The sequence below is a fragment of the Chiloscyllium plagiosum genome, chromosome 20 (assembly GCF_004010195.1).
Source record: "Chiloscyllium plagiosum isolate BGI_BamShark_2017 chromosome 20, ASM401019v2, whole genome shotgun sequence".
Lineage (NCBI taxonomy): Eukaryota > Metazoa > Chordata > Chondrichthyes > Orectolobiformes > Hemiscylliidae > Chiloscyllium > Chiloscyllium plagiosum.
In genome coordinates, this window is record NC_057729.1 from 13,583,413 (window position 1) to 13,606,040 (window position 22,628).

General features: G+C 38.9%; 1 protein-coding gene across 3 annotated transcripts in view; it reads left to right on the forward strand.

Annotated features, from left to right (window-relative positions):
- The window catches only part of LOC122560035, a 120,284-nt gene that overhangs the window by 29,296 nt on the left and 68,360 nt on the right, over positions 1–22,628 (forward strand). For all 3 annotated transcript variants that reach the window (XM_043710208.1, XM_043710209.1, XM_043710207.1), the window contains exons 4-8: positions 6,291–6,464; positions 7,226–7,383; positions 11,957–12,133; positions 17,489–17,996; positions 21,776–21,938. In XM_043710208.1, the coding sequence (XP_043566143.1) occupies positions 6,291–6,464; positions 7,226–7,383; positions 11,957–12,133; positions 17,489–17,996; positions 21,776–21,938 (1,180 nt within the window). The remainder of the gene's footprint in view (positions 1–6,290; positions 6,465–7,225; positions 7,384–11,956; positions 12,134–17,488; positions 17,997–21,775; positions 21,939–22,628) is intronic.

Consider the following 22,628-nt stretch of genomic DNA (forward strand, 5'->3'; position numbering starts at 1 on the left):
ACTCTGCTTGTCTGTCCTCTCTCTCCCTCATCCACTGTCTTACCCTCTCTCTCACCATACACAGCAAAATGGTGTACATTTTGCCTTTTTGTATTTGTATACAGAAACCTTCTCAGATATTGACATAGTCCATGCCCTGTGTGGCAAATTCTTTACAGCCTTCAAGCTTAGGCTGATATCTGGCAAGTAACATTAATTCCTTAGACGTTCCAGACAATCACCATTTTCAACAGTAGAGAATCTAACCAGCTTACATTGACTTTAGTTGCATTACCATTGCCAAATGCCGATTATCAACTTTCTGTGCTTATCATTCATCAGAAATATAACTGAATCAGCAATGTAAGTATTGTGGCTACAAGAATAGATCTGGAGCTGGAAATTCAGTGGTGAGTAACTCACTACTTAACTCCCCAAATCCTGTCTAGTATCTACAAGGTATGAGTCAGGAGTGCAACTCCAAAACCTTGACACCACCCAGGACATAGCAATCTCTTGAGCAGCACTTTATCCCTCCATTACCAGTGCATGGTAGCAGCAGTGTATACCACCTACACGATCAACTGCAATAACTTTGAAAGGCTTTTCAACAACACCTTTCAAACTTACAACTTCTGCTCTTAGAAAAACATAGGTAGCGCTAAACATGGGAATATCATGACCTCCAAGATCCCTCCAAGTCATAAGCCATTCTGAATTGAAACTATACCACTGTTGCTGTGGCAAAATGATGGAACTCCCTCATTAATAGGAATGTGGATGCACTTACTCCACATATACGCAGGTCCTTGAAGACCATAGCTCACTATATCTCAGGAATAGTTAGGGATGGGTAACAATTGATGACTTTGTCACATCAGTGCATTAAAACGTAAGGTGGAGTGGTTGGAAGTAAAGCCAAAAGACATGCATGAAAGCCTACTGTTTTACAATTCCCTGTTTTATACCATAGTACAAACTCAGTGGTCAGAAAATTGTTCTCCTTCAAATAACCAAGATTGTTGAGATTATAATGTTGTCGATGTAAATAAAATGTCTTGTGATTTTTTTCGAATATTCTGATATCAAATAAATTTACCAAGTTCTCTACACTTTAAAGGGCTGTGCATTTATATTCAAGCTGGGAGGAACCAGTAGAAACCAAGAATAGTGGTGAATAGTTTAATTCTGATAAATAATCTAAGTCTAAAATGATTAATCTGGGCAGTGTACTTCTCGTAAAACCAAGAACAGCAAATGCTAGAAATCTGAAACAAAAATAGAAATTGCAGGAGAAATTCAGCAGAATTGGCAGTATCTGTGAAATGAAAGCAGAATTAACATTTCATACCTTCTTCAGAACAAATTCTGTTTTTCAGTGTACTATTCATGTTTGGCAATGAGTTTTTGACTGGAGAAACTTAAAATTCATGTTTTGGTTTGATGTTTAAAATCAATGCAAGTGAAACGGCTGAGCTGCTAATCTTCATTATCAGAACCTGAGATGAGAAATCTTGCAAATAAAACTTGTGGGATTTTGATGTGGAGGTGCCAGTGTTGGTCAAAGTCAGAAGTCACATGACACCAGGTTATTGTCCATAAGACTATAAGGTTAGAAATTAGGACATTTGGCCTATCGAATCTGCTCCACCATTCAATCATGGCTGATAAATTTCTCAACCCCATTCTCCTGCTTTCTCCCCATAACATTTGATCTCCATGACAATCACGAACCTATTTATCTCTGTCTTAAGTATACTCAATTGCCTTCTGTGACAATGAATTCCATAGATTCACCACTCTTTAGCTGAAGAGGTTTCTCCTCATCTCTTTTTTAAAGGATCTTTACTGTAAGGCTGTGCTCTTGGGTCCTACTCTCTCCTGCTAATGGAAACACCTTCCCAATATCCACACTGTCCAGACCATTCAATATTCTGTAAGGTTCAATTAGATTCCCCCTCACCCTTCTAAACTGCATTGAGTATAGACTGAGTCCTCAAACGTTCCTCATATGTTAAGCTTTTCATTCCTGGGACCATTCTTGTGAATCTTCTCTGAACACGCTCAAAGGCTAGTACATCCTTCCTGAGGTATGTGGGCCAAAATTGCTCACTGTACTCCAAATGTGGTCTGATCAGAGCCTTATAAAGCTTCAAGTCCAACAGGTTTACTTGAAAATGCAAGCTTTTCAAGCACTACTCCTTTGTCGGTTGAAGTGGAAGGAAGCACACAGGCACGGAATATATAGGTGGGAAGATAGTGGTAAGGTAATTCCAGGTAATCAACAGAAAAGTACAAATAGTGTGTGTGGAGCGTTGACAGGCTGAATAATGAGTCTTTGCAGGTGATCGAAAGTGTTAAACGGTGTGAGTAAAGTGTCAACAGCTGAATAACAAATGAAGGGATGACCTGTGAACTGATTAATTAAGGCAAAGAGATAATTACAAAAAATTAAAAATGAGATGATGCCAGAGACAAACCAAATGGCTGTAATAACATAAGTTTTAGAGTCACATATCCAGGGTCTAGCCAAAGTAACAAGTGATCCAAAACTGTACAAACTGATTAGGATAGAGAGATAATAACAAGGTATCAAGGTAGGGTGTAAGAAAGATTTTGCAAACACAGAACATTATGGTGGAGTTACATGTAGTGCGACATGAACCTAAGATCACAGTGGAGGCTGTCTCCCTGAATATGGAACTTGGCTATCAGTTTCTGCTCGGCAATTCTGTGTTCTGCTTCTGTTCTGTTTGTGGGTTTTTGGTATTGAGGTAGATTAGTTCAGTTTTTCTGAAATGTATTTCCATCAAGTAATTCAGTTTAAAAAAAATAAAAATATGTTCAGAGTTTTACACGATGCACAGCATGTAGAAAGGAAAGATAAACAGGAAAGTAAGTTGTGAGGAAGACATAAGGAACTTGCAAACAGATATAAACTAATTGGGGAAAAATTTGGCAGATGGAGTACTATGCACGAAAATGTGAAGTTATTAGTTTTAGCAGGAAGGATTTTTTTAAAAAACAATATTACTTAAATAGAGAAAGACTGGAGAGATGCAGAGAGATCCAAGTGTTCTGGTGCATGAATCACAAACATTAGTGTGCAGATAAAGCATGTAATCAAGAGGCTAATGTTATCCTCTACTAAACATGAGTTAAACTTAAAAATAAGGATATAATGCTTCAATTGTATAGGGAGATGGTGAGACCATATCTCAAATATTATGTGCAATTTTGGTCTCTCTATTTTAAGAGAAGATGTAATGCATTGCAGACAGTTCAGAAGAGGCCAAGTTGGTATTTAGAATAAGCAGGTTGTTTTATGGGGAAAGGCCAGCCAGCTTGCACTTGTTTTGAGTGGAGTTTTGAAGAGAGAGAGAAGTGATTTGTTTGAAGTGTTTAAGGCTCTGAATGATCTTGCATGCTGGATGCAAAGGATGTTTCCTCTTATGGGTTAGTGCAAAATTAAGGGGCACGGTTTTAAAATTGTGGTCATCCCTCAGGACAACTATGAGGAGAACTTTGCCCTCTCGGAGGGTTGTGTGGTGGAAGTGAGGTCTTTGAATAGCTTTAAGCAGAGGTGGGTACATTCTGGTTAAGGAGGGGTATCAAAGGTCATAAGGAGTAGATGAAACCAGAGTTCTAAACACAGATGGATCAGTCGTGATCTTATTGAATGGCAGAGCTGGATTGTGGGGCCAAGTGGTCTATTTCTGCTTCTATTTTGAATGTTCACATAAAAGTTTGGAGTATCGTTTGTGACCTTGGGATATCCCAAAGTCCCTTAAAATGAGAGTGACATTTTGAAATTTTAGCTATTGTTGTAATGTAGAAAACATGGTATCCAGTTCACACACAACATCAACTAAAAAAAAAATCATCCGTATGAATTCATATAAACTGGAAATTCTCAACAATTTAGGTAGCATCTGTGGAAATAGAAACAGAGTTAAAATGTAGGATCTTCTGGATCCACCCAGAGTTCTTAGAAAGGCAGATGAGGGAACGTAACTGAACGGGAAGCAAAACGTTCCTGATGGTGAGTTAGAACTTTAGATTTCAGTTCTCCGTATCGTTTAGGTGCATCATTAGGAACTTGTGTTGTAATCATTAGCATAAGAGACATTTAGAGGGATATGGGACTAGTTCAGTTTTGGAAGCCTGGTTGGCATGGATGAGTTGAGCTAAAGGGTCTATTTCCATGTGCTGTTTGACTCTATAAATACTCTTTACTTATTATTCATTCATGAGGTAAGGGCATCACTGGCTAGGCCAAAATTTATTGTCCATCCCTAATTGTCCAGAAGGCAGTTAAGAGTCAACCACATTATTGTGGGTCTGGAGTCACATGTAAGCCAGCTAAGGGTGGCAGTTCCTTCCCTAAACAACATTGATGAACCTAATGGGTTATTCCTCATCTGTATGTAAGGATACTAGGGAGAGTGGGTCAAGTTTTTTTTTGTGGCTAGTTGATGTTCATGTATCCTGATGGCTAGTTTTCTGCCTGTTTGTCCAATGTATTGTTTGTTACAGTTCTTGCAAGGTGTTTTGTAAATGACATTTGTTTTGCTTGTTGTCTATGTATGGTCTTCCATGCTCATTAGCTGCTGTTTTAGTGTGTTGGTGGGTTTGTGGGCTATCATAATGCCAAGAGGTCTGAGTAGCCTGCCAGATTAGCCACAGAAAGACATGACCCACTCTCACTAGTATCTTTGTAAATAGATGAGAAAGGACACCATTTTGACTGGGACAACACATCCATCCCAGGACAAGCCAAACAGACGCACAAGAATTCCTAGAAGCATGGCACTCCAACTGGTACTCTATCAAAAAACAGTGACTTGGATCCCACATACCACCCCCGAGAAAAGAACAGGAAATGACATCACCAATCCAAGGAATCCTAAACACACAAATAAAAAGCAGGCCATACTACCAGTGCTTCACCGGAGGCTCAGCGGTGATCTTACCGAGTATGGTGACGAAATGTCTGAAAACTAACCTTCTAGCTCAGCGAGCAAACTTACACCCAAATGAGGTGTCTATCTGGCAGTGTTGACTGCTTTTGGGGTGTCCAAGTTCCATTGATTCTAAACTTCTTCACCAAATTTACTACTTCATGAGAAAGTCATTTCTTTGCAAAATACCCTTACAATATAAGGGTTGAAACCCAACCAGGTCGACCAACATGACAACTGACTGCGTAAGTGAACCAACCACATTGGCACAACCACCTGATGAAGGAGCAGCGCTCTGAAAGCTAGTGTTTCCAATTAAACCTGTTAGACTATAACCTGGTGTCGTGTGAATTTTAACATTTGCTGATATGAGCAAACCTGTCCAGACTAGGCAAGCAGTGGCTGAACTCAAACTGCCATAATTTGTGGGTTGTATCTTTGTACAGTGGAAGCCTTTGGGAACAGAACTTGCTGACTGCCTGCCCATAAAATCTGGCATTTTACCTGCACTTGAATATGTAATGAACTGAGAGGTACATAACTGTGTGGTAAACTGGACCTGTCCTTGAGTGGAAGTCCCTCCTGTTTTTACACACACCTCTCCACTTTTCTCTTAAGAAAAAAAGAAAATGCTGCCAATCATTTGGATAGCTGAGCTTCGATTTGAGATGCATAGATACAGTTTTCTGCTATTTCCAATCTGCAATGTCAGTAATGTTCTGCAGTATTAATTAAGAGTAGACTTGTGCTTTCGTAGCACTTTTTATGACTGCGGGCTGTCCCCGAGCACTTCACAATCGATGAAAAATACTTGAAATGCATTCATGAGGCAATGTTGGAAAATTCAGCAGTTGATCTGGACACAGCAAGCTCTCTCAAACTCACGGCGATGAGATGAGTATACACATATTCTGATTTTGGCGGTAATAGTATTAGGATATTGTCGGTGCGGGCATTGGGACAGCTTTGCTTTATTGGTAATCAGCCACATCCTAGAGTAATCAGAATTACACACTGGCATGAGAAACAGTTCAATCCAGTCTCACTGTGTCACCAAGGAACTATGTTTACCAATTAAAGCAGCCTCCTGCCTCTTAAAATTGATTAAAATTGCAAAACAAGAAATGAAAATCCAAACACACATTACTCAGACAGCATGTGGAATTTCCTGAAAATTGTTGGTCTTTGTTAATTGTCCCCAGATTTCATTATTGCTGTGTCAGGATCAGCACCCGTTCAGAAGCGCTTTCCTTCATTAACATTCTCTAAGCATTGACCATTGCTACTGTTGCAATAAACCACAGTGATTCGTATTTACCGATGATAGATTAATGTGTATTTCCTTTCCAGATTGAATATAATTCAAGGATTTTGTGTAACGTTGAGAAAGGTATTATTAAGAAACAGTTTCCATTTAAATGCATCAAATCATGTGAACATATTGAAGGACAGAAGATCAGCATTTCCTTTTTAGGACACCATGATTATGAACTTGAAGCGACTTCTGCTGAAGATAGAGTAAAGGTAATAATCAAAGATATCTGCACACTTCAAGTGCTACCTTTAGTGCACAATTTTAAGGTTTCTCCTAGCTTGACATTGTGGGGAGAGATATTTGATAATTTTCTCTGCTTGTTTTGCTTAATGGAGGCAGTGCACAGGGAAATGTCAACTGAATGGATAATACTTACTTGGTGCTCTTTGTAGTTTTGTTTGTTCTTCCTCCCCTGAAGCTGCAGGCTCATTCTCATGTATGGCTTGACAGGTGTCTGCTGCCCTTTGACACCATAGCCAAGTAGTGATTATTCATCTTTGAGCCTGCGGAGGTTGATTAAGGTGGGGTGCATCAAAGCTGAGTCTAATTCTATGTTGACTCACCCTGCCATCCCCGGCACTTTCTTTGGAATTGGTAAAACTTGGCTGTGGTTTCTCATTTTCCCATTGGAGAACTGAACCCAATTATTATAACTATACTTGCATTAATACTGAATATCAAATACTTCAGTACAAATAAATGTAACCTTTATTTAATTTTTAAAATGAACTATGATAATAAACCATGTGGAACACTTTATTGTATATTTAGTAACTTCTTGCTTTGTTTAAAAACGGAATCAAAATAAAATGAGCTGCTTAATTTTCTGCTGTTTGAAACACTCTTTCCTGTTTTGAGAATTTTCTGACATTTAAGAGAATTTTCAATCAACCAAGTCTCTTTTTGACAGAGCTCTGAATTTTCTTTCCCTGTGGTGACTTAATTTATACTCAATCAACTTTCATTACAGATCATTCAGCTTCTGAACCAAATCATTAAAAATAACATTTATGAGTCCTATCCGAGACAGGAGAGTGGCAATAACACCCCACAGGGCGAGACAGGAATCATAAAAGAGGGTCAATTAGAATTGCAGAAAGGAGGCCTTGCATCAGTAAAATGGAACAGGTACAAAACATGCATTTTTCATCATTTTTGTTTGCTTTAAATAAAATTATTTGCTGATTGTTTTGATGGAGGTTAGTCTTGTTTTGTAGGTTACAGAAAACCTACTTTCTCTGTAAACTGTAATGTTTTATATGAACAATTAATAATAGAAGAAGGGTTAGGCCTTATTAGATGGCAGCTTAGGATCTTCTACTCCTGTTGTACTTCTTACGAACCCTCCTCACTATCACTGCACCATCATTCATGTTCGATTAATTTTAAACAGAATCTATCACCATAATTCTTGAATGTGCTTAATTTCTGACAATTCTTTCTCATGAGGGGAGAATTCCAAAGATTTAGAACTATTTTGTGTAACAAGATTTCTGGTTCCAGTCCCATTCCAGAGCCAAGGTTGGCAAACCTTTGCAGTACTGAGGGTGTGCTGCACGCTTTGGGGTGGTGGGGGTGGGTCAGTGCTGAGGGTGTGCTGCACACCTTGGGGTGGTGGGGGTGGGTCAGTGCTGAGGGTGTGCTGCACACTTTGGGGTGGTGGGGGTGGGTCAGTGCTGAGGGTGTGCTGCACAGTTTTGGAGTGGGGGCATGGTGGGTGGGTCAGTGCTGAGGGTATGCTGCACAATTTGGGGTTGGAGAACCTGTTGTTAGGATGAGATCTTAAATAGTGTCCCATTTGCCAGTTTGATGTAACAGCTCCCATGACACTATTTCAAAGATGTGCAGGAGGGCTATCCCTGATGTCATGATCAATACTTAACCCTCACCAGCAGCATCACTGCAAATAGGCTATCTGTTTATCACATTGTTGTTTCTGGGAGTTTGCTCTGCATAATTGATTGCTGCTATATTTCTAGTGACTGCTTCAACGATATTAAAGCACTTTTAGAGGTCAGTAGTCATCAAAAGCTCTATATAAATGCAAGTCTTTCCTTTTTAATTTGCTCAGTGATAAATGGTTGGGGAGTGATTAATCATAATACCAAAAGAGCCACTACATGTTCGTAGATGTATCACTTTATTATTTCCGGTGCTTCCTTTAAAACCAGGAATTATACACAAGGTAGTCCAATGGTAGATTTGATCAGGAACACTTAATTGTCAATGCTCACATCCTCCACAGCCAGGTCTAGACTGGACCCAAACTATGCCCCTCTGGATCACTTGATCAGTTCTCTTAAAAGGGCAATACCCCCAACTACATATATAACACCCATGATTTCAGCAGGTCACTCAGGGCAGACTGCAGAAAGCATCTGTTCATGCACCGTTGATGAGGGGTCAGGGGAAATGAGGCACAGTTTGGGATTCCGGTGGGAGCAGAGACAAAGGCCAGTGGCAGCAGTGTGCATGAATGGATGAGTGGGCGGAGAGGTTTGCATTGAGAATCAGTCTCCTGTTTTTGCCTGGGAGTAATGGAAAGACCAGGTGGAAGAGAGGGAGGTCACAGGGCAGTGGGAGAGAGAGAGATGCTGCTTGGGGGGAGACAGAGAGGGATGCTGCAAGGCAGAGAGGTTTACTTTAAACTAAAATAAAGTTCTTTTGCATAAAGTACGTTATTTCACATCCTGCAGCGCCATCTTTGGAAAGGTAGCTGCATCCCGTCACTTGAGAAGACAACTGTTTTGTTTCTATTCTTTGTACCAACTAGAGTTGGCACTCCTGGGATACACTTTCAATTGGCTGATCCCTTAATGTGAAAGGGATGTCTCCTGGCTGTCGAAACAGACTCTTTAACATGACAATTGGACTTCAGTTCTTAATAATCGAAATGTTAATCACTATTTTTCCATCCTACCAACTGACTCTAACAATTCAAAAATATTTAGTGGTGGCACAGTTGTAATGCCACAGGACTAGTGATCCTGAGGCCCAGGCTAATGCTCTGGGATCATGGCTTGGGGAAATGTGAATTCAGTAAATATCTGGAATTAAAAGCTAGCCTGATATCGGTTCACTGATGTCTTTTTGAGAGAAGAGAATCTGTTGTTCTTAGCTGGCCTGACGTCTGACCTATGTGTGCTTGTAGACCCACTGCAATGTGGTTGACTCTGAAATGGGCCCAACAAGCCACTCCGTTTAAGGGTCTATTGGAGTCAGTGATGCCCACATCCCATGCATGAATAAAAATAAGTGTAATGGATATTGACTCTAAGTTAGCAGATACAGGAAGCATGGTGAAGAATCATGCAGTCTGTCCTTAAGTCATGAATGGAATAAATTCTCTGTTTCGGATAATCTCTTGTCAGGAATGAAGCCGCTATAATACAATCCAGACTGTTGGAATAGGAGTGTGAGCAATTAAACCTGAATTAAACAATATGCTTGCAAAGCAACCAAGAAGATAACTAGATTGTTCATCTTTGACAAGCTAATTAAGCATCCTTTTAGTGATTTTAGAGGGGAAAAAAGTACATTTTTAAAAATGTGGGTAGACTGCCTCCAGGTGTTGGAATTTGGAGGCTGGCTGAACTTGGAGGCTCTGGCCCATATCTGTTTCAAACCCCGTTAGGGGATTCATTATCTTGCCTGGAGCTTCTTTAGAGCTTTTGAGATTTTTTAACTTCTGTCCTCTCATCATTCTTTGATTAAACGTGAGTACAATATGAATGGTAAATGTCAAATAGATCCTTCATAGCTAAAGTCCTTGGGTTACATTGAGTCTTAGTGGAGATCAAAATGTTTGCTTGTATTGACTTGCCCAAACTTGGTGTGACATTTTTTCTGAATATTGCAGACTATGTGTTGATCTGATTGACGTGGTTAACATGTGAACAGTTGTACTTTAGTGTAGATACAGGTAAAGTTTAAGGGATTAGAATCTTAAAACTAGAGCCCAGCGATTCATGTACAAAATCAGAAACATTTTTTTCACAGAAATAACTTTGTGTATGTGGAATTCTCACCTCCAGAAGGTTGTCAATGCTTGGACAAGGGGACCTTGCAAGATTATAGTCAATATAATTTTGTTAAACAAAGGCATTAGGTAATTTGGTGTTAAGGCAGTTAAATGGAGTTGTGTTGTTGGGTTGTTAAGTGTCTTCCTCCCATTCCTGTACAGGAGGATATGTTTTGGAGATGAGTCAGTTTCATTCAGAGAAAGTGCCTCCAAGAAAGAAGTTTATTTTTCTTAGCAGAAAAAAGCTTGCCATTAAATTTGCGTGACTGTTTGTTTATTGCATTCACTATGGAATTCAAAGAACAGTTACTGATGCAAGCTGCAAATACTCCATCTGAAAAGTTGTTTAAGTTCACAATATTTCATATTTTTGTTGAGCTATAGTCTAGTATTCAGTCGATAAAGAAAGAAAATCCATTTCAGTAAATATGCCAATTAACTCATGGAAAGAATCTTGCTTGTAGCTTCTTTGGATCTTTGGAGAATGTGTATTTCTGTTTAGGAATACATTCAGATAATTTTACTTTTGAGGTTTTGGCATTTTCTCAGATTAGCATATGGCATAAGATCTGTATTTGAAAAGAGAAAAGAATGTGGTGCTATGGAGAAGGAGTAGAGGAGAGGGAGTGATTTGAAAACATTTTGAAAGCATCAGTATGATAAATGGATTGGTCTTCTTCCCTGGTGTACAATTCTACACGTGCTGTCGTGAAACCTGCAATGTGATGGACTAGCCTCTATTTCTGAGAATATGTTTTGGTCCAAAAATTGCTAGATGCCCATTGGTTGTTGAACAATATAGTGTCAGGTTCATGGTGTTCTGGTAAGCCTGCTAAACACTCAGAATTTCTCCAAACTTGTGTTTTCAGCAATTTTTGTCCATTTTCCAGGAGTATAATTACAAATTAGAAATTGGCAAACACCAGCAGATCTGGTTCAGCACTTATAACAAACTGTGTATTTAATGTCTGCTACCCCAAAATTCAAATGCAGGTCTTAGCTTGGTACCTATGCATAGCTTACTCTACTCTCGCAGTCAACATAGGGAAGCAAATGGGCTGAGCAGGCCAAATCAAAAGTAGTAATCCTGGTCTGTCTAGTCGGTTTCTTCACTCCTGCTGAGATATGTTGAAATAATTGAGTACCATAAGTTTCTGTATATCCTATGCAGCTTCCTTTGCCAGTGTTCTGTTGATATGCCACTTAATAAACCAAAAATGGACCTATCTTGTAAATGCTGTACTTCGGTTGTAGTACTTAGTTTATTGAGATTTTCTGATCAACCTGGTCAGCAATGTTATTACTCAATTCTGGAGCAGGTAGTACTTGAACTCACGTCAGATAGGGGAATTAGCATTGTGTCACAAGGGACTCAGTACTTACATTATATCACGAGTTCACAAAACATTTACTTAAAATGTTGATTTTGAATTGTTTAATTAGAATAGATAATTCAAATTAAGCAACAAAATTCACATTTTCTGTTGTTATTTATATTACTTAAAATTGTGTAGTAACTGAAACTTGTAATGCAGAAAATGACTTTGAATTTTTAGTTGTGTGCTGCATAAACTGTTAGTTACGATATTGACTTCAATATACAAATGCGAGCTTCTCTGATTCTTTTAAAGGATAAAATGCTGTTCATCTTCTACACATTCTTTTGTATCCTTGTTTCAGATACAATGTGCAATTGCGTAAAGGTGAGTTATCTTTTCAGCGCTTTAATCTTGGTGAAGTGAGTGAGCAGTTGAATTTGACTCCAAATGTGATCTATTTCTCGGATGGTAACGCAAGTGTACACAAGGATGTGGCAAGTGGGTCCTTCACTGTGATCACAAAGAAAAACTGCTACTTGTAAGTAACTTTCATTTAGTGTGTACCACGTGAATAAACTATATTGATAAAATCAGCTGCAATCATTTTCTGGACTGAGCTCTCCAGAGCAACATTTCAATCGGAGCTCTCTTCGATCCTGCTAAAGGGGGCATTAGAGGATTTTAAAATACATTACACAGAATAGATTTTCAAACTGCAGACCTTGGGCCTGAGGGGACCAGTGACGGAATGAAGAGCTGCATTAGGTCATCAGATTTATGTCCTCTCATCTTTTTTATTTATTTGTATTGGTTAAGTCCTTGACTTGTTGGCTCTCTTGCTGTTTAGTGAGTGAAACAAAATTCTGCATGGATGTGCATTAAAAAGACAGTAATCTCTTCTGGAAATTAGAAACTGAGGTTCTTAAGATACAGTCAATATTTTCAGAGAGCTTCTCTGCAGAATCATTCAATAACCATATAAGTATTATACTACCTATCTTTTCAATTAGAATTCTGACAGACTAATATTTTATTTCATGAGAAATCTAATCCATTCATTAATATTTAATGCATCTCTTTTTATATTTTATCTGTAGCCACCATGTACTATCCATTCTGCACCAATTAACTGGAACTCCTCCTCCACTTAAACTCCATCATGAATTTTTGATTTGAATTAATGAAACTTGCAAAACATTCAGACTCTCACATCTTGTTTCGATGACAATGTTTCATTGTTAAAGTTGGCTTCGTTATTCTTTTATTGTTGAAAAGTTACTATTTGTTTTACTCCCCATTTATCAAAATTGACAAAACCTCAACCTCACTAAAACGGAGAATGAATACATTGTTTTCAAGTGTTGTTAATTAATTAATAAAGCTGTGTGGACCTGCTTAGTTGTTTTGCTCTAGGTTTAGATGCACTATTGGTAATTCATTGAATGGTTGGTTATTTTTACCAGTAAGTATTTGCGGCATTCAGAGGGAAGGTCACTCGATCTGAAACATTAACTCTGATGCTGCCAGACCTGCTCAGCTTTTCCAGCAATTTAATGTTTTTGTTTCTGATTTACAGCATCTGCAGTTCTTTCGGTTTTTATTAAGTACTTACAGGCATCAGTTTCCATGGAAATCCTTTTTAAGATTTTTCCAACATTTCTTTGAATAGAGAAACGCAGTTATTGTTCTCAAAACATAGCAGTTGCATTCAAAAGATAGTGAGTGCTGTAGTCTTCCTCATCACAGAATTAAAGGTCTCCATCTAGATTCATAAGTTGGTGAGTTTCAATTTGCTTGGACATCTCAGACAAATTGATTGGTTTTAATTTTAATTGACAATCTGATAACTTTGCAGCTATAGAGCAGTGTATAAGCATATCCTTTATCCAGCATTCTACTACTTGGAGTCCTCAAGCCTGCTGGGCAGTGTCATCCTGTTCCTCAGCTTGTTAGTGTACTAAGCTCTTAAAGCACTAACGTAAACATCCCCCTTTTACAAAGATAAAATTATACACAGTAAGAGTGGAAATATGTACACGTTAGGTAATTACACAACAATTTGCACAAAAAATGAGAAATGTAAAATTTTAAGTTTTAGAGTCTTGGGGGCTGTATAATGTTTGGATGGTTTGACAGAGTTTCTGGATCTGGTGATGGTATAACCACCTGGAGATCCAATTTCAAACTTAGTTGTTCTCGACTTGTTTGTAGGTTAGTTTTGTATGTTGTTAAAGTGTTAGTTGTCAAGTGGGCATAAATCAGAAGTCATCCTCACTACAATATCCCAGACCTAACTGTTTCATATATGAATGGCTTGCACTGTCAAAGCATTTTTAAGCTGAATATACCTAATGTGTTCTTCAAGATCTGATTAAAATTAATACAAGAAGATGTACACTTCAATATGAAGCAAATTTATTAGCTTAATCTACTTACTATATATTAGAGACATGTGCAAACTAATGTGTGAATCTATTTACTTAAACTACGTAGTATACATATATCTACATATAAATGAGTCTCACACTGCCCTATATCCAGCAGGCACTTGGAGGTCTATCTCCAATTCTGTGGCACCAACCTCACAACCCTCAGCCATATGGTGAAAAGTCTAATGAGTTGGGCAAAGTCCCTGATATTAATACTATTCTGAATCTAAGATTACATTCCGAATCTCCATTTTGTAATTACTGCAGTAATTTTCTAACAGGCTGAAAAGCAAATCCAGGTAGCTCCATATGATGGCACAAGACACTTTTCTCACAAAAAAGAGCAGCAGTACATGGTTATCTCCCAATCAAAAGAGACTGATTTTGCATTGGGTCTGTTTTTCATATACTTGGCAACTTTCCTTCAATTGCCTTAATGGTCTGGTTTGAATATATTGTTTTAAGTTCGGTACTACAAAGTCTTATCATAATGTGCACGGTGACAAAGCAGGATCTCCAGATTGCTGTGGTGCACCCAAGAGTTCTTACTCTGGATTTCGGGTCACCATCACCAGCAGACACCATAACTGGAAGGCAGGTTAGTACATGCTGTTGCCTGTTGTGGTTTGCTGAGATGTGTGTCAAACTTCCCGAAAGGCAAGGAAGAATGAAGATGGTGCAGATTTGCCTGACCTGCATGTAAGACAGAAGGTCAGAGTCACGCATTCTGCCCAAGAAATCTGGTTACCTGAAGAGTTATCCAAAATGTGCATGATGTGAGATCACAATACCTAATGGAGCAAGATTGAGGAGAAACAGAAGTCAAATCAGGGAATGATGTGGGATCTCAACTGTGCATTAAACACATAAGGTACAGATGCACCGAATATTGCACTCATCGTGTCCATCACAGATGCACTTGAAGTGTTCTTTCACTCTTTAACAATTGTACATTTGGTAACAATTGTACGTTTTAGGAGCAAATAATCACAAATATAGTGAATAAATCTGTTGTGACTGCTGGACTGGGAGACCAAGGTTCAAGTCTTGCCTGCTGTAGAGGTGTTAATGTTATTACACACCTCTGTAATATTATAAGGAGAAAGTGAGGTCTGCAGATGCTGGAGATCAAAGTTGAAACTTCATTGCTGGAACAGCACAGCAGGTCAGGCAATCACAAATATAGTGAATAAATCTGTTGTGACTGCTGGACTGGGAGACCGAGGTTCAAGTCTTGCCTGCTGTAGAGGTGTTAATGTTATTACACACCTCTGTAATATTATAATCAGTTTATGTGCTGATGTACATGAGGGTGCAATTCTGTTAGGTGCATGCTAAAGAAAGAAGGCAGAATCAGGTATGACTGAATCCAAGAATACCATTATATTGCATTTTGACCAGCTAGCTGTAAGGCTTCACCTGCATGTGAACATTGCTTTTCCAGAGAAGATCAATAGATAATATTACATCTTCTCTGAGATACAATAGAGAGTCACCTAAAGTGGTATGTAAACTTTTCTCCTGGGTTGAATGGATTTTTGTCACCATTGTTACCTTGTAACAATCCAACCATTGATTACAAGTTCTGTGCCACAGTACCAACACTGACAGTTGGGTTACAGTGTTGCCACCAATCTTCCTTTTTATATACTTTGAATTAACCTGTTCTGAGATGTTACTACACACTCTTTGGGTCAGTAGGGCCGGATTTAAAACCCACCTGCTCCAGAATAGGGATATTATCTTTTGTACCACCAGAGGCCCCAATCTGTGTTCCTAGATATTTTGAAATCAATCCATTTTGTGATGCTGTTATATATATCTCTAGAGCAGATGGGACTTGACCTCCTTCCTATGCTAAGTCTAAGGGCCTCTCTAATTAGCAGTAAACCACTATTAAGTCATACCAAGAAAAGGCATTTGTCTCACACAACAATGTGCAGTTTATTGGGTAATAGTAATAGGTACATGTTGCATTCCTTAAAGTCCTCATTGGAGATTGATATCAGCATGTAGTTCTGGGTGGCCAACCATAAGAGATCCAGTGGCTGCAGGCATGTGCAAAAAGAAATATTAAAGTTAAATTTGTTTTCTTTGTATCCCTGGACTTGATTGTGTTTTTGCTGTACAAATGTTCATTACTATTTCTTAATAATTGTGATAATTTCAAATATTTTTGTAAAGATTAATGCCCCTTAATTTTATCCACTGTCATAATGTATATTAGCACAGAAGATTAACCCTGATCAAAGATTGCCTTTTGTTTCTCATTTGTTGGTCAAACCTAACATGTCAGGAATCAAGAAATGTTAGACCACTTTGCACAGACAATTAAATAAAGCTGGGATGATTGGTTAACAGCACCACCTTTTGACAAAACTTTGAAAATGAAGCCATCTCCTGTGGGAGTATACAAGCAGCTCCTTAAATGTTATTGTACATTGTTTTTATGTGTGTATCTATCATGTAAGTATATCTTTCTCTGAGTGTCAGTTAGAACATTGAAAGGACCTGCTGCATGCCTGAACTTTTAACTTTTAAGAAAACTATGTTTTAGCCTTTCGAACCTGAAATAACACATTCAAAATCATCGTTTGGTTGAATGATGTGTCCGTGAAGACTCTAACACTATTTTATGAACTATTTGTGTGTCAGTTGGAACTTTCTTGTATCTAAGACTGTTTTTGGGCATGACCACAATCAGAAACAATTATATTATTTAAATTATCAGCATTCTCTGAGTGGGGTGAGGTAGAGTGGGGAATGAGGAGAGTTGCCTCGTGGTGCAGTTTAAAGGGGTATCCACTGCCAAGAACCCACAGACATATGTCAATGACCTTTTAACTCAATTTTCCAAGCACCCATCAATTTTGTGGGTATAAGTGTTCCCTCACCTCTGTCCTGAAAGAGGACACAAATTTCTTGGCCTTAACTTCCCAAAAATGAGAAATAATTTCTATCTTTCAATCTTATCCATTCTCCATAGAATACTGAAAAGTTTGATAGTTCATCATTTGACCTTCTAAATTCCAGGGAATATAAGACTGTTTCTACAATCTCTTCTCAAAGTTCGATGTCTGGAGTCTGGAAGTCATCTTGAAATGCTGTACTGCCTCAGAGGACAATATCTCCTTTCTCAAAATATGTCTCAAACTGAATGTGTAATCCAGGTGTTATTTAACTGTAGTTTTGAATAGCTGAAGCATGATTTCTAATGCCTTTCATTCCAGATACCTTGATAATTCAAATATGCAAAGTCGCCACATACGTAGGGTTCATCTTTCTTGACTTTATTTTAAGAAATGTTTATGTTACTTCTATCAGTTAAAGAAGTTCCCTATTTCTGAAGTATTTAGGAAAGTGGGAAGCTCAAGTGTTTTGGAACAGTTTGATAAAGTATGTATTGATTATTGTAGTTATAATTTTGTTGCCCAAAATAGTTCATTTGCTTTTCTTGATCTTAGATTTCGAATACTATTTACTGACCAGATAAGAAGTACAGAAGATGTAATAAGATGCCGGGATGATTGGATTGATGCTATTGATAAGTGCTGTTTGCACTGGAAATGTTTATCGCAAGCACAGCTTGTTGCAGAAAACAATCTAATTGAGGTTGCACAAGATATATCATTCCCAAAGGAACCCGCTGATCAAACTGTGTTAAAGCAACTTGATTTACCTACAAACTCAAGCCAGGAAGAGAAAAAAGAAGAAAAAGAGGATGGAAGAAAAGAGGCAGAGGATGACAAAGGAACCAAACTTGCATCTCCAATTACAAAAGTGGCTTCACGATCACCTTTGGAAACAATTGTTCTTCCCCCTGTAACCCAAAGCCTTCCAGGTGATACTCCATCACTGCTTTCTCTGTCAGCATCACCTGTTCCTGTACCACCTCCACCTCCAAAGAAGAAATCAACTGGAGTAATAAAAAAGACAAAAGCATTCCATTGGGATATCATTGCCCCCGAAAAGGTCAGTAGTTTTATCATGGTTACTTCTTAATTCTAACATTTTAATGCCAATTAGCAATTGCGCCTCAGGATTGGAAAACCTTTTTCCATGATACCTTTGCTCCACAACATCAAATCATATGGGGATGATTAGATCACGACCACAGCTTTGGGTCTGTTTACGTTGTAACCTGGCTACGTGTATTAGCCTGTTTTATTTCAATGTTTGTCAAATGAAAGCTTGTCACAGTGAAGTTGTCAATCACTCTTCCAGGTTGGATATAAAAAAAAATTCTCTCTTTACAAGTTTTGAAGGAGAAGGGACTTAGGAGGAATGGTGAGGAATGGAAGAAAACAAACTGCTTCCAATAAACCAAGTTTTATGGAAAATAATTTGTTCTGATTTTCATCTCTATGCTGGAAATATTTTAAAGAAGCTTTCTGTTAAATGGAAAATTTCAAAATATTTCTGTTTTATGCTGTCAGTTTTTATGATCAATGAATATAAGGAAACAAACATTTACTCAGTCTGTGGTTGTATGTACCTAACAGTCATTGGAGTCAAATATGACTAGATAAAAAGGTGTTTATGGTTGTTGGTTCGAATATTTTTTGCAGGAACTGTCATGGAAGTATCTAAGGCCAAAACTGTTTTTATCAAAGACCTTTGCTCAATGTATGTTCTGATATTGCTTGCTGACTGCACAGCATCCAGATTCATCCACAACTCTTCAGCAGTCCATGACTGTATGCAGCAATACTTGGATTAGGCTCATCCCTGGGCTGACACAAGGCAAGTAACATGCAAGGCATGCAACACCCAGGCAATGACCATATCTTTCAAGTACCAAGGAGGGGTGGCTAGTTACCATTAACCATATAAATAGTCTGACTATAACAGGTCAAAAACAGAGCCATCTGTAATGAGTGACTCAGCTCTTGAAAGTCTGGAGTCTTTCTCTCATCATTCAGGAATATGATGGAATCATCTTGCCAGGATTAGTGTACTACCTGTAGCAGGAAAGTGGATTGAAGATGATCAGATCAGCCAGGATTTCATTGAATAGTGGAGTAGACTCAATGATCCGAATGACTGACTTCTGCTCCCATGTCTTATGCTCTAATGGATAACATGTGGAACAATGCAACTTCCTTGATGGACACACCATCAAAGATGTTAAATATTCCTCCACCACAGCCACACTGTGGTGCATTGTGCACCATCCACAAGATGCACTACAGAAAATTGCTGAAGCTTCTTTGTAAACACTGCCCATCTGCAACTTCTTTCTTCTAAGCAGAGGACAACAAGAATCCTGGAAACACATTGGATTTCTTTCAAATGGGGATTAGATTAGATTCCCTACAGTGTGGAAGTAGGCCGTTTGGTCCAACAAGTCCATACCAACCCTCCGAAGAGTAACCCACCCAGACCCATTTCCCCTCTGACTAATGTACCTAACACTATGGGCGATTTTAGCATGGCCAATTCACCTGACTTGCACATCTTTGGACTGTGGGAGGAAACCGGAGCACCCAGAGGAAACCCAAGCAGACACGGGGAGAATGTGCAAACTCCACACAGACAGTCACCCGAGACTGGGATCAAACCTGGGACCTGATGTGTGAGGCAGCAGTGCTAACCATTGAGCCACCGTGGAGGGAACTGGCACCCTAGATAGGAAACTTTGTATCACAGATCAGTTTTAATCGTTTTACATTGTTTTTTGAGCTCATTATTGATTATTGAGTGTGGAATTAGTACGTCATTCTGCCAGTTGCACCATTGGCTGGAACTTATTTCCAATGATTTGTATGCAAGGGTAGTATTGGAAGCAGGATTATCATCAGCAACATTTTACCACTGGAGCTGGATGCAGGTAAGTGGTAGGGGAATGTGTTGGTTATAGTTGGGGTCATGCTGACAGGCACTGGTAATGTTAATGAGAGGTATCAGGGACTGTGTTGAATAAGATAGGAGTGGGGGAGTTAGTGATATTTGTAGCTTTGCAGGAGTACTCTGATTAATATAGGGTCCCCGTAAAGGAGTGAAGCACCCTCCTACTACTTTTGCGTCCTTAGCCTGTGCAATATTTCCGCCGAGTTTCTCACCTGTCATCAGCCTCCGCCTACTGCCATTGGGATGGTGACCATTAGTTGGCTATCTCAGGGTCTCATTTTACACAGAGTGGTGGACCATCCAATTCCTCCTTCAGAACATGTCAGTGAGGATAGGATTGCCATATATCTGTCAGGAAAGGAGACCATAGCATTTTATGGATCTCCACCTGCAAACCAACTTGCAGGGGAAGTAAAAGTCTGCTCCCTCACTAGTTTTACTAAATGTACCATCCAGGCAACTATCCATTGCTTCATGACTCTGAATATGATGGAGTAATTATGCCACAGATGCTGTTTTCTGTCTGTGTGCCATATTCCTGTCATTCTAGAGTACAGACTATTAATAATTCTCTTTTGATTTATGTAAGCAAAGAATGACCTTTTTGATTAATTAATGGTATCATTTAAAGCTCTACATGTGGCAAAGTAGATCTCAAGATATTCAAACATATGAGCTTTAGCTTCTTCCTTTTTAAAAGAGATGATGAGATGGGCAGGTACAGAAATCTGAGTGGTTCTGATTGCAGGAACTCTCTTTTTTGCTTTGGTTTACAACTGTTCAGAATTAATGAAGGACTTCCTTCTCTGAAGTAAGGTGAATGAGTCTGGATCGTTTCCTCAGTGGATACATATTCGCAATATATTGTCACTAATTCTGGTACAAACTTGACATCAATTTTGGCATCAGGGTAGGCAAGTCTGAAGTACAGTTGATTTTTATTATGTGTGCTCCTTTTAGGTCTCTTTTAGGTTCAAGATGCTTGGCTAAATTAAATGGTGCAAATGTAAGTGTTTCATACATTGCTAAGATTTTCAGGTTGAAGATCTAGAAGGATAAGGGCAGCAGATATGTGGGAACACCACGACCTGTAAGCCCTCCCTCACCCCCCCCAACCCCCAAGCCACTCACTAACTTGACTTGGAAATGTATTGCCGTTTCTTCAGTGTCACTGAGTCAAAATTCTGGAATTCTCTCCCTGAACAACATTGGGGATCATCCCCCAATAACGTATGGACTGCAGAGATTCAAGAAGGCAGCACGCCACCACCTTCTCAAGGATAACTAAGGAAGGGCAATAAACTGCTGGCCAGCCACCAACACCCATACCCCATGAAAATGATTCATAAACAAATGCATTATTGTCTTGCAGAATTCTGCTCTGGGCGTGATATACTTTGAATTTTTAATATTTCTTATGACATATTGCTATACTTTTATTGCATAAATATACACACAAAGTACTCTTCAAAAATATATTCTTGTATTTGGTGGCTGGTTAGCTCAATTATTCTGCATTGCAGAGTGATGCTAGGAGCTTAGGTTTCTCACTGACTGAGGTTACAATAAAGGCCCCACCGATGCTGCCTGACCTGCTGTGCTGTTCCAGCAATAAAGTTTCAACATCAATTATTCTGCATTGCAGAGTGATGCTAGGAGCTTAGGTTTCTCACTGACTGAGGTTACAATAAAGGCCCCACCTTCTCAAACTCACCATGGCTCGGGCAAGGTGACCCTTCGCCTTAAACTTGCTATCAGTCATCTTTCTCTAATGAGAGAGCAGCCGCAAGGGACTATGGTTACTTGTCCTTTTTCAATCTTTACTTGAAGAAGGATACACAAAATGATTTTATGTGAAGTAATTACTGTTGTGTTGAGTCGATTCACTCTTTTTGTTTCAGATTCCGAAATCTATTTGGGGACAAAGCAATGCAGCAAAGATACAATTGTATTATCCAAAACTTCTTGAGCAGTTTTCTGTGCAAGAGGTCCAGGTGCACTCAGCTAATGACTTTTCAACCCATCAACAAATTCTTCTCAATCAAAAGGTTGCTCACAACTTCAGTAAGTTTGATATTTCTAAGTAAAGTCTTTCTGTTTTCAGGATTTCTTTGCATGACTAAAGTAAGACCTTGCATTATTAGCAGCTTGGTACAATTACAGTTAGAAATATTGTCTGCGGTATTCTGATGGCTAGATAGATATTGGGGAATCATTAACTTGATTTGTAAAGTGGGACTGTGTGAAGTTCATGATGCACCTGATTTTGAGGGAATTCCTGGGAAATTGACACTGCTGATGGGCAATTCCCTTACATCTGGAGCCTTCCAAAAAAGCCCTGTTTAAAGCTAGAAACACCTGAGGATTCTGACTCAATTAATGTGATTCAATGTGGCGAGGCCAAGTTGGATTTGGTACTGGGTAATGAACCTCGCCAGGTATTAGATTTGGAGGTAAGTGAGCACTTTTTAGTAATAGTGACCATAATTTGGTTATGTTTACTTTCGTGGTGGAAATGGATAGGTATGCACTGCAGGGCAAGAGTTATTGCTGGGGGAAAAGGCAATTAAGATGTGATTAGGCAAGATTTAGGATGGGAAAGGAAACAGCAAGGGATGGGCACAATTGAAATGTGGAGCTTATTCAAAGAACAGCTACTGCGGTCCTTGATAAGTATGTACCTGTCAGGCAGGGAAAAAGTGGTTGAGTGAGAGATCCATGGTTTACTAAAGAAGTTGAATCTCTTGTCAAGAG